The following is a 12,408-nucleotide window of genomic DNA, read 5'->3' as shown; positions in this document are numbered from 1 at the left end:
TAGTCACAGATTTCTGTCAATATTTTGTTATATACCTAACCTAGAATATTTTTGAGCTAGTAAGGCACATTGTGTGATGTATTTCGTGAGTGCAAAACATTAGTAGCAGTGATGAGGCTAGACATGAAAAGTTTTACCTTCCATCCAAAACTAAAGATTGTTTAGTAATTATTATTCCTCATTTCCTCAAGACTATGCATGAAAAGTATTTATTTACCATCCAAAACCAAAGATTGTTTACAAATTATTTGTTTCACATTTTCTGTCCACGTATAAACGTACATATAGTAGTTGAATTTTATCAGAACATCATCCATCCATGCCTCTATTGATTGTATTCCTTTCGTCAAGACCTTTCAAGCGATTCATAAACAAAAAATCAAACAGTCCAAATATCAAGTAACAAGCTTTGATGCTTTCCCCAGCTGTGCACCATTCTCCTAGTGATAATTTCCCACTCCTGTTATCATACCCTCTTGAACGACCATGAATTCATATCATATAGTGCCCATAACAAAATGATCCTATTCATTTCTCAAGTTGATAGTTGATTTTATTTTGTATCTAAAACCTTAAATATTTTTTATTTTGTATTGCAGATTATGTGTGGAATATCCGTCTCAAATGCAAAGGATTAAATGTCTGATAAAAATCCTAGACCTGGAAAGTATAAACCTTCTATCGAAAACCAAAGATTATTCGGATATAACCACTTCTCGTTTCTTTGTACACAAAGATACACGTATGTACAGTCACTGAATGTTGAGCATTCTTTTCATAACATAATTTAGAATTCCTTTTTTAATTATTTGATAGGTACCATATTTCTCGTGATCAATTTCCCAATAATTTTGGTGTTCATAACTCTTGCAAGACTCTGAATGCACATTATATAGCACATACAACAAGATGAATCTCCTCGTTTCTCAAACCTTGAAAAATTTATTGCGAATTACATGCAAAATGTTTATCTCACATGCACGAAAGATTAAAAAGTACGATGTAACAAGACCTTAAAAGTGCTTACCTCCTACAAAAAACAAAATCAGAGACACCACTTTCAGCAAGCACACTTGATACTACAAAATATGGCCATCATCCTATTACACACGGAAACATATTTTATAAGCCCTTTTTAATTATTTACAGGCAAGGTGTTTCGAGAATGCAGCTTCTGCAATAAACATGGTTTTGCTTCTAACAATATGACAATATATTCCAGAATATATCAGCATCAGCTCTAAACGTCAAAATTGTGATGATATTAACCATACTAAAATGTTTCTAAGGATTTATCTGAGCTCTGCATTTGACGATAACTTTGTTTTGAAAACAACAGTTATAAAAACATTCCAGTCTGTTTTTTTCCTATAATAACAAACATCTTCTCCATAATAACAATGTGACAATATATTCCAGAATATATCAGCATCAGCTCTAAACCTCAAAATTGTGATGATATTAACCATACTAAAATGTTTCTCAGGATTTATCTGAGCTCTGCATTTGACGATAACTTTGTTTTGAAAACAACAGTTATAAAACATTCCAGTCTGTTTTTTTCCTATAATAACAAACGTCTTCTCAATATTTGCAATGGTACTCAACTTGGCGAATTTGAATATGCAGATCTTCGAAACATGCCCAAACAAATGATTACTTATCCACCAGCTGATCCACCATAAAGATACTGACCTTGCCACTATACCATTGGTAAAAACCTTAGTTTAATATGATGGCAAATTGCATTACCCTGGTATATTTTACACAAGCTTTCCATTTGCTTCTACATCAAACTCAGAAATGTTAAAATTGCATAAAATACTAAAATTTCTCTTGAAATAACAAGCAAAAGGATATAATTGAATCAAAATTTGTAGAACTGGAGCTGAATTTCCTCAACATGTAATGAACATTGAACCTCCCATATACTGACTACACCCAGTAGTTTCAATATGCCATAAACCTGCATAAACAAGTCATGGAATATTTAGGCAATTAAATCAGTTTTTGCAGACACAACAATCATGCATGCCTCTTCCAGCAGACATGAACTCGCTTGCAAGCTGATCCTCGAGCAGAATTAAAAAATGATTGAACTTTCAGGGAGAGGTGTATGCTACATGAGAAGAAAATGCTGTATCTGGTACAAGAATATAATACTGATATCCATGCCAATGAAATCCAGCCAGCAGAGGCAAGCTGACACGAGGCCAAAAGAATTGACCTACACTGTCAAGTTCAATTAAATACAAGAATCGCAATGAACATGGTAAATTTCTAAGAAGATACATGGGAGTAAATCCAACCAACCATGTACATGTACATGTACCCCATAAAGGGTTGCCGCCAATTAGGTGCCAACAAAATATCACTAGCAGAGACAAGCTGACACAACATAGAGCCAAACGAGTTGAGCCAACTTCAAGTTCAATTAAATCCACAAATCCCAATGAAGATACTGACTTTTTGAGAAAATACATGGAATGAATCCAATGCACCATGTACTTCATGAGAGGATGTCATCACTTAGGTGCCTAGGATAGATTCCAGGTATCCTTGGCTCTCAAAATTGACAAGAGATAACTCATTTGCTCCCTACTTGAGAACCTTAGATCCATGACTTGCATCATGCATCAAAAGAGCCAATGTTGCAAAGTTCAATAACAATTAAATCTCTGTCAACATTTGAATATCTCAATCCAACATGTTCTTTTCTTCACTGAAGTAAGGAGGACAGTTTCCTTCTAGCCAACCTGAAGAGAAAAGAGTGTACAATTACCAACCAAAGCAGAGAGCATTGTCATCACAAGGATCTGAAATATTCAACCATATTTTTCAGAATCTTTCAGCATAGGATCACCTCAACCAAGAGGAACTGTCCTTCATGACAAAGTAGCTGATAAAGTGATTAACCTCATTTGAGAATATGAAGCACAGTTCCTAGTAACAAATATTTGCCAGAAATTAACATAGCCAGTTTTGCAATAGAATGGCTCTGCTCTGGAAGAAATAGAATGTAATTGTTCCCACTCTCCTTGCAAACACTAAAACAATCTATGTTGCCAACGGGATTTAGCAAAATGACGCTGCATCAGACGCACATAAAGACCATTCTTTTCCATCAGAAAATCATGAGTACCCTCTTCAATAATACGGCCATCATTTAATACAACAATTGTGTCTACATGCCGCATCATTGCAAAATGATGTGCAATGATAAGTGTTGTCTTGTTCCCCAGTATCAACGTACCTAAAGCTTCTTGCACCACACGGCTAGACTCTGACTCCACATTAGAGCTTGCCTCATCCAACAGCAATATTGGTGCATTCTTCAAAACAACTCTAGCAATAGCAATTCTTTGCTTCTGACCAGGAGTGAGATCAATGCCCCTCATACCGACATGGGTATCATATCCATGTGGCAAGCTGCTTATGAAGTGATGTGCATTTGCTATCCGCGCTGCTTCCTTCATCTCAGCTTCACTTGCATTGTGTCTAGCATAAATTATATTTTCCCGTATGGAAGTAGAGAAGAGAACAGGCTCTTGTTGAACAAGACCCATATGACTTCGAAGCCAGCGCAAGTTTAACGTCCTGATATCTTTCCCATCCAGAAAAATTTGACCAGCAACCGGGTCATAAAAGCGCTCAAGAAGTGCAATTAATGTGCTTTTACCTGATCCAGAAGCTCCCACTACAGCAACAGTTTGACCACCATTCACTTTGAGGTTGAAATTACTTAAAATTGTCACTTCTGGACGGGTTGGATAATGGAAATCAACATTTTTCAGCTCAATTGTTCCATACACATTAGGAAGCTTCAATCCAGATGCATCATCTGAATCAATCTTAGGTTTCCGATCAATAATTCCAAAAACTGAAACAAGTGACTTGCGGCGTTTCAAAATGTATGGAGCTAATCCAAAAGGTTCTACCAGTGCAAAAGATACAAATGAAAGTATCATGTATTCTTTCAAGATTCTAGCAATGTCACCATGGCCCCTCTTGATAGCCATGGATGCATACCATAGCAGAAAAGCATTACATGCAAAAAGAAGAAATTGTGATGCACCAAAAGCAATTCCTTTTAGCTGTGAATAATAAATGCTCTGTGTAAGAATACAGTCCAACTGTACTTTATAGAGTTTCATCACCTTTTTTCCAGCACAAAATGCAACAACAGTATAAATATTTCTAACTGCATCCTCCAGAACTAAGGAAGCCTTCCTATGCATTTCTTGGATACCCCCTGAGAATCCAGCAAGCCACATTTTCTGTGCACAATAGCAGGCTAAAAACACTTTAGCTTACTGCAAATAACATCATAATCTATGGATTAATACATTTAATATAAAGAATAGGAACATGTAAGAAAATAGAGTACAAAACACATTTAATATATATGAAAATATAGTACATACAATTATCTGAGATATTACAGAAAATTAGGACAAACCCTCAGAGATTTTGGCAGTCTGTTAACAATCCAAAACTTGCAAATCATTGCCAAACAATATTCTCATTTCAAGAATACATTATATATTGTCATCGTTTGAGTACTTTGTGGTCAGGTCATATATGTAGTTGTCGTGTAAATAATTGGTTTTAAATACTTAATGTGTTGTCCTGCATTATTTTAGTCCATGTATTTCGAATTTAAAACACAAGATATGATGCAAAGGAGGTTAAGAGATTAATAAATTAGGATAAGGGTTAAATTGCCTCTAGATTACAAAAGTACCAATATATAGAATAACTGCAACTATACTCTATTTAAATGAGTTACCATCTGGAAGTGAAGTACACAACTCAACCAGATGTATTCCAGTACTAAAGCATGCTGAATTTCCTTATAAAGCATGTAAATCAAATTTTGAACATGGAATTCATTTGCTTTAAACTTCCCCACTTAACCCCACAACTCCAAATGTCTCTTAAGAGTATTTCTATTGAAAACATGTCACTTACAGTGAGCATAAGATTTGATGTGCATGTAAAGAGCAGTATTTCAAAGCATATTTCTGTAATCTTACCTCGATCTGATTGAGACCAAAAAGGAAACCTTGATAAGTTTCATTAAAGAATTCTCTAGTAAATGCTCTTTTTATTATATATTGTGACTTGTAATGGTTGATGTCAACAATCAGAGGTGTTGTCAAATGTGGTGATTGGTAAGAAAATACACTAGTGTTGATGTTATAGCAGCAGGAGATATCTGTCCCCTGACTGCTATCTTAACAATTATTAATACCTTATTTATTCCCTAATCATCGCTGTCTTTTATCTGCATTTACTAAAACGACTGACTGTTTGTATCCATTTGTTATCAGATAATTAAGTATAGTTGTCTATCAGGTGTTAGTTATATCACACCCCCTTGTTTTGACAGGTTACCCCAATTGGGGTCATGTCCCTTCATATATCCTGGACGGGTATAGTATTTCTTTAATCAGAGCTTTAGAGAATACATAATCATCAAAAGAATATGCTGTATCTATTTGTGTGATATCCGTGAAAATATAGCTGTGCATATTCGCATTATCTTTAAAAGTTATATGCTGTTCATATACTGCAATCTCTGTGAATGATCTGCTGTATAGTTTGTGGAACAATCAGTGAATGACCTGCGGTTATTATGTGTGTGAAACCTATGAGAATTACATGCTGTATTGCGCGTGAATTATATGATGTGCACACAGTCAAAGCTCATGATATATATATATATATATATGCTGGGTATCTTATATGCCTGTCATTAACGCCCAGCAAACTGGAAAACAATCGAATTAAATACATTGGAGAAATCTAGGACTTGAAGAGAAAATCGATATCTTCAATATATTGATATATATTGCTTCAGATTAATTCAAATCTAACAAATATTAATTCTGTACTTCTGCCTATATTATTCTGATCCAAAATCAACAACTAGAACTTGCAGTTCCATTATCAAATTTTTGCCCCCAACATAGTGTCGGCATTCAAAGAGTAAGAATGCCTCAGTTGAGAGGTGGCCAGTTCCTTGGACTTAGCAGATACATGTTGCATACAAGCACCCCCGGTTGTAGTATATCATCCATTCATACAAATGCTTTGTGAATTTAAGTATGCCCTTTATTAAGTTAATCCTAGTCCTGTATTCTATGTCTAGGTAATAGTTGTTAAAATAGCTTTCGTGTACTGTGATTCAAAATACATAAAAATTCTTTTAGATGTCTTTTGTATAACCAAGTTCAATTTAGACAAAAGCATTTCCTTCGAAAGACCATTGATTTTTTTCTGTTATAACATTTAAGTACACTGACACCTAATATGGGCTTGTGTAAAAATGGTATCAAAGTTCAAAATTATTGCAGACGTCTGACAGATCCATCCCATTAAGGTGGTCAATTGGGATGTTAAATTACAAACAAGCGATGTCTTTTTTTTTCTCTTTTTGCAGGGCATTAAACTCAGTCCACCATAATTTTAACAGAATGACTATTCTAACTTTATTGAACAAGTCAAGATTTACACTGTTGCCCAAAGATCAAACAAAAGAGATCAAACATTTTAACAGACAGCCTGCGTTTCTCATAGCCTCTCTGAAGACTGGTCAATGTTTGTTTATTGACAGGGAAAACCCTGGTGAGAAAGGGAACCCAGAACTCAAAGCTTTTTTCTTTTACAATGCCAAAACCCAATCACCATCACAAAATCTGTGATTATGTTTGCTTGGGTTTGTGAAGAAGAGGGAAACCGCATTGAGCTCCATAATATGGTAAAAGTCCATATAGAACAGACATAAGGAAGATGCAGAATTTGATCAAAGTATGCAACCATACTAAATGTGATATAAAGAATGCACAAGACAATGACCAACAACTGGAAATTGTGTCTTCGTGAGACAATTATAATGAAGCCTACTATTCTCCTGTGCAATATATTCATTGTTTACAGATGCAAATTATAACTTTAAAAACAATAATAAACTAATACAAACTATATTATTATATAAAGATTGAGATCATAGCATCGTATATTCAGAGTAACACTGCATAATCATGATTCATAAGACAGAATTGGCAGAAAGAGGAAAAATTTCATTTATGCACATCAGCAATTTACAGGTTCTCCAATAGGGACAAGAGAGCTCCTATCAGTGTATGTTCAGGCTATGATAGACATATCAATCAAAGGCAACTGCCTATATGCAGATAAGAAAAAAAACTAAATGACAAACACACATGCACGTCACTCCGTACTTAATTATTCCCATGCCAAAAAAAATGGTTTATTGTATCATTTACTAACAATTATAATGTTAATTTATCTGCATACCCTTATCCGTTTTCTAAAACTTGTTGTCCCTTCAGACACTGTCAAGTACTAGGATGGGGTTCAGATGTACATGGTGGCATCTGCTGCTTACTCCATTAGTAAGCCTTAATCGAATTTATTTCATTCACTTTCATTCTCAAAGGCTTCAAGTTTGGTTAACTTATTATGCGACTATTGAATCTTAGGAGTTTGCTTGGCTAGTATATGTTCCAAGTTTATGTAGATATTTGTTCAGCCAACTGCTTCATAAAATCAGCTTCTAGTATGCTGCTTACTATCTTTAACCTGCATTTCTTTCAGTTCCCTTTTAAATTACCTACTGACATGCTGATTATGATTTTCAATACTTCCGAAGGTATCCCCTTAATTTAGTATCTTAGTAGCAGCCTTGTTTATAATTTCAAATACATTTCCAGGATATTCCTGATATAGTTACAAGACTCACCCAAACTCAGCAAGTCCCAAGGCGGGTAGAGTGAACCGAGGCCCAATGACTTGGGACCCAGATACCTAGTGATTCTAGTGAATCTAATAAGTCTGGCTAGACTCACCAAGTCTCACTGAACCCAGTGAGTCTTGTTGCTGTGTCATGTCCCGCCATAAGGAAGGTATCAACGCTTAAGAAAATGGTCTTATTAATAAGACTACACCATTTTCTATATTGGGACCAACAGTCACACGTGAGAGTTGTTAATATTCATTCCTTTAATCAGCGATCTGTTAGTCTTAACCAATCATGGAATAAAGCAATGTCTAACAAGCCACGATGGATGAAGAGGCTTGGGGTTGATCTAGAGAATATGTTTATACTCATACGAGTGATTATTAATCAGAGATGAGGAGCGACTACACTGAGACAGCAATTTCTACAATATAAAACAGCATCGGTTTATAAATGAAAAGTCAATAGACAATTCTACAAAGACGTGCCTTTTTGGAAGGATTGTGACCGGGTAAAAGACATAGCCCTTCGCTACGTCTTGAGGCATATATAAGTCAAAGCATTGAAAGGGATCAGGGGGCATGGGACTCATCCAGGAATTCAATCAGATCTGAAATAAGAAATCGAAGATAAGAAATAGAGATACAGATCATCAGCAATCAGCAAGAACATTTATTGCTAAAGACATACTACAGATCAACAGCAATCAACAGGCAATCGAGGAACATCGATGGAGAGGAATTATATCCATAAGATGGAAGGCATCAATCAAGAGGAGAAATAATCAAGCAATCAGACAGATCAGACATAAGAGATCAGACGGAGTTATATATAGGAATTGCATATTACATCAAGTCTTCAGTGGAAATATTCAGTGCAAAAACAACTATAGAGAACTGCAAAAATCAGCAGGCAATACCAAAGCTCTCCAATAAGAACCAATAGACCCATGGTCGACACACAGAATTCTAAAGGGACTAATCTCAGATCAAACTTTATTCAGCAGTGCAAGATTATTGTCCTTCTGAGCACTCTCGTTCCCGTATTCATTTCTGGTATATATATGTGCGCGTGTGTTGCTTATGCATAACAGAAAATGTTAAATGCATGTTCATATGATAGAATACACGATATGCCTGACTGTCTGAAATCCATTTTGTTGGAAGGGCCTGAGGTGTAAGCAAAAGGGGTTTGAGAGGGCTAAGTAGGCCATCCTAGAGTTGACCATACTGGCTCTTAGGACCAGAGGGCACTTACGTAGAAGAGCCAAGGAACCCACTTATGACCTCTGCCCAACTCCACAAGATGGCACCCATCTTTAGGGAGATGAGGCATTGATGGGGAAAGCAGGTACAAGCCGCTAAGCAAGCAAGAGAGCTGTGGAAGACATCCACTCTTGGGCTTAATGTAGAAATGGCTTTAGGAGGAGCCATCATGTCTCTTCCTCCAAACCCCAATATGCTTGTATAATATTGTTGATAGTACATGAATGTGATGTGATCTTGTCTAACCCTAATGATATATATATATATATATATATATATATATATATATATATTATCATTGCAGGATTCAAATCCAGGTTCTCATCATTAAAGGAATATTTACTCGGTAAGATGTTACCCTAACCCTAATTTGTTGCAATTACGATTCTATGGCAAATTAGGTGAGGGACATTACATGCTGTGACTCGGCCAACTGAAGGGTGAAAATGAGGAAAAAAGAAGAAGAATAAAAAAGTGAAAACACTCAAATGTAAAAGGGTGAAATTCAGGAATTTTTTCAAAGGTTTGAAGGAAGGACTCTTTGAGGTTGGTCAAAAGCAATAAAGTTATGAAAAAATGGCATGTACCATGAAGGTCCATGTGGTCTTAAAGACTTTAATTTAGGGTTGGTGGTGAGGGCTCTACCACTCAACTCCCCATGTATCATGATAGGGAGCACGCCAACCCCTCTACAAGCTGCCACCTCCAAAACCCCACTATAGTTTTTAAAAAAAAAAATTAAAATCATTTTGGAAGATGCTGGATGAAAAAGCAACACTTTTTTTTAATTTTTACTTTTTCCCAATTAAATCCCAAGCGATTGAATCACATTTATACACTTTTTGTTTGCCAAGTCAATCCCTATCCTAAGTCATGCTTCTATGGCTGTAGCAACATTCATAGACTTGTCTGAGATACTAGCATTGTTAGAAAATTCATTGATGTCAAGTACAAAATTAGAAAAATTGATAAGATGCAGTAGTTCAATAAATTTTGTTGTTGTGTAGCTAGGTCGGATCCCTTCTAGGGCCGACCTAGTGCACAAAATGCCAAGTGGCCTGTCGGCCTTGGCATTTGGATATCTCAGTTGTATGAGTCTAATTTGGGGCAGGCCCTATTTGGGCAAACCACTTGTGTGTAACTTGTGATTAAGTTAAATGTAACTTGCAACTAAGGGAGACTCATATGTAGCTTGTAATATATAGGTCTAACCCTATCCTTGGCACCAAAAGTATATGGCCGACTTGAGGTCCATTAGGAGGTATTGATTCATATATATGCAAGGTCATGAATTGAATAACATGAAGGACATGTAGTGTGCTCGGGGGTAACAATAAGAGCTTATCGTCTATGGTTGGGAAGGCAACAGATCTGATGTTTGCCTGTGGTTAACGAGCACTACCATAAAATCAACAAATTTTGTAGAAACTCTAGTCTGGTAAATGCAGATTGGGTTGCTGTTGAAGAACAAACAAATACAGATATATAGGGTTGATGAAGGTAGGTCAGGTTTGCAGACATTGATACTATGTTTATGAATAATCATTGTTTCATCCTTGATCTTTCTGTGAACTTTGTCTTCTATTCTTCTGTTCTTTAAATCAATCAAAAACAGTCACATGAGATTAATATTGTTCTTTACTAAAGACGGCATCTTTTGCAGTTCACATTATTTTCATCAGACTATATTGTTTTGAACAGGAGTATTAATATGTTTTTTCTGCATTTATCAAAGATTAATATCGGTTATGAATATTCCACCTGTCTTTGGCAGTTACATCAGAATATCATTGCCATAACAAATAAAGAATATCGCTTTTCATAAAAATGTTCAAAGAATTACATGTGTTGTGAAGCAGTTGTCAGTTATAATTGGGAGGACAGTTGTAAGAAGTTATAACTTGTTTCTATAACCATCTATACCTGATCGATGGTTTGAAGGTTGTTTATATATTTGTTGTGTGAGGCATAGTTTTTTGGATGATAGATATTTTCTGAAGCATCAAATGGCAGTCATATTTCAGTGAGCATTAAGTTTTTTTTTGAGAGTTTCCTTATGTAATGATTGCAGCAGTACATCTCTGCAAATGAGAAAAGTTAGAGTGTGGATGGCATCAATCATTATGAGCCTGGAAAAGTAATTTTGCAGCAAAATATTACTGAATGATTTGGTGAGATTATTTGAACAGCATATCTGAAGTTGACAAGATTTATCTTGGAAACACTTGCAGATTTCAGATGTTGCAAAGTGTGAATTAAATCAATTTTAACAGTGATATTTTGAAACCTTTTTGATGAGTTTGTTCTGATTTGTGTGAACAGGATTGTTGAAGGTTGCAGACAGTACTCAGTTTTTAACAGTTTGTTTGCAGATTATTAAGTTTGTCAAGTGTAAAAAGTGTACACAAATATCTGAAGGATGATTATATTCAGTTTGTAACAATCTACTTATATAGGTTGGATTATTTGTCATTGATGTCAAAGGCTGGATTGAGTTTGTATGTGAATTTTGGTTGAGCTCCCTGTGTGCCTGGTTGGTTGAGCTCCCTGTGTGCTTGGTTGAGCTCCCTGTGTGCTTGGTTGAGCAGCTTGAGGTGCTTGTATGCCTGCTTCAGCTGCTTGTGTGTCTGCTTCAGCTAGCTCTGTGCCTGCTTGGTTCTTGTCAACTGCTTGTCTTCCAGTGGTGACAAATCAGACTTTATGCCAAGTCATGTTTTTGAATATTCTATGAGGCCCATTTCTTATTTTGGTCAGATTGTGTTTAAGTTCGAATTTGTCAAATTCGTCGACTTTTTCTGGAGAGTTTTCTTTTGGTAACTCCTCTTTTACGGGGGGCAACTTTTCTCCTTGAGTCATGGAGCTGAAAAAGTTATTTTTGGGCAGTCATCATTCATATGTTGTGGGAAGAGGAATACGTGTGCTTAAGTTTTTTGTTTTTTTAATATAAATGAACTGAAATTTCTGTGTATGGTCGGCTCTTTTAATGGCCACAATTCTCTTTGAAACCACATCGTGGGTCAAAAATATGGTTTGAAGCTTTTATTAAGAGTATGGTTTTGATTCTTTTTGCTGGAGTTGGTAACGGAAGTGAGGAAGAAGCCTATTCAATAGCCAACATGGTAAAGGAAGAGTATGGTTCTCATTTCTGATGAGTGCACTATGTTCAAATTTTTGGTGAAGTACAAATTGTGTGTGGGTGTGGGGTCCGTTTTTTAATGTGTCGGTTTTTGGCATACTTGTCTTCTGTAGATGATCAATGTGAAGTTATCTGCAGGCAAGCTCTTGTTTGGGTGTGCCGACTTGAGAGACATGGAGCTGGACGTGTTCCAATAGCAGGTTGTTGTTTTTTAACGGCATAGAAATACTTCTGCAGTATGT

General features: G+C 35.9%; 1 protein-coding gene across 1 annotated transcript in view; it reads right to left on the bottom strand.

Moving 5' to 3' along the window:
- Positions 1-1,103: 1,103 nt before the first annotated feature.
- LOC131049973 (ABC transporter B family member 20) overlaps positions 1,104-12,408 on the bottom strand; it is a 96,895-nt gene continuing 85,590 nt past the window's right edge. The window contains exon 12 of the mRNA XM_057984090.2: positions 1,104-4,277. Within this exon, the coding sequence (XP_057840073.2) occupies positions 3,048-4,277 (1,230 nt within the window). The 3' untranslated portion in view covers positions 1,104-3,047. The remainder of the gene's footprint in view (positions 4,278-12,408) is intronic.

This window comes from Cryptomeria japonica, chromosome 2, assembly GCF_030272615.1.
Source record: "Cryptomeria japonica chromosome 2, Sugi_1.0, whole genome shotgun sequence".
Classification (NCBI taxonomy): domain Eukaryota; kingdom Viridiplantae; phylum Streptophyta; class Pinopsida; order Cupressales; family Cupressaceae; genus Cryptomeria; species Cryptomeria japonica.
This window is presented reverse-complemented; position numbering and strand designations above follow the sequence as displayed.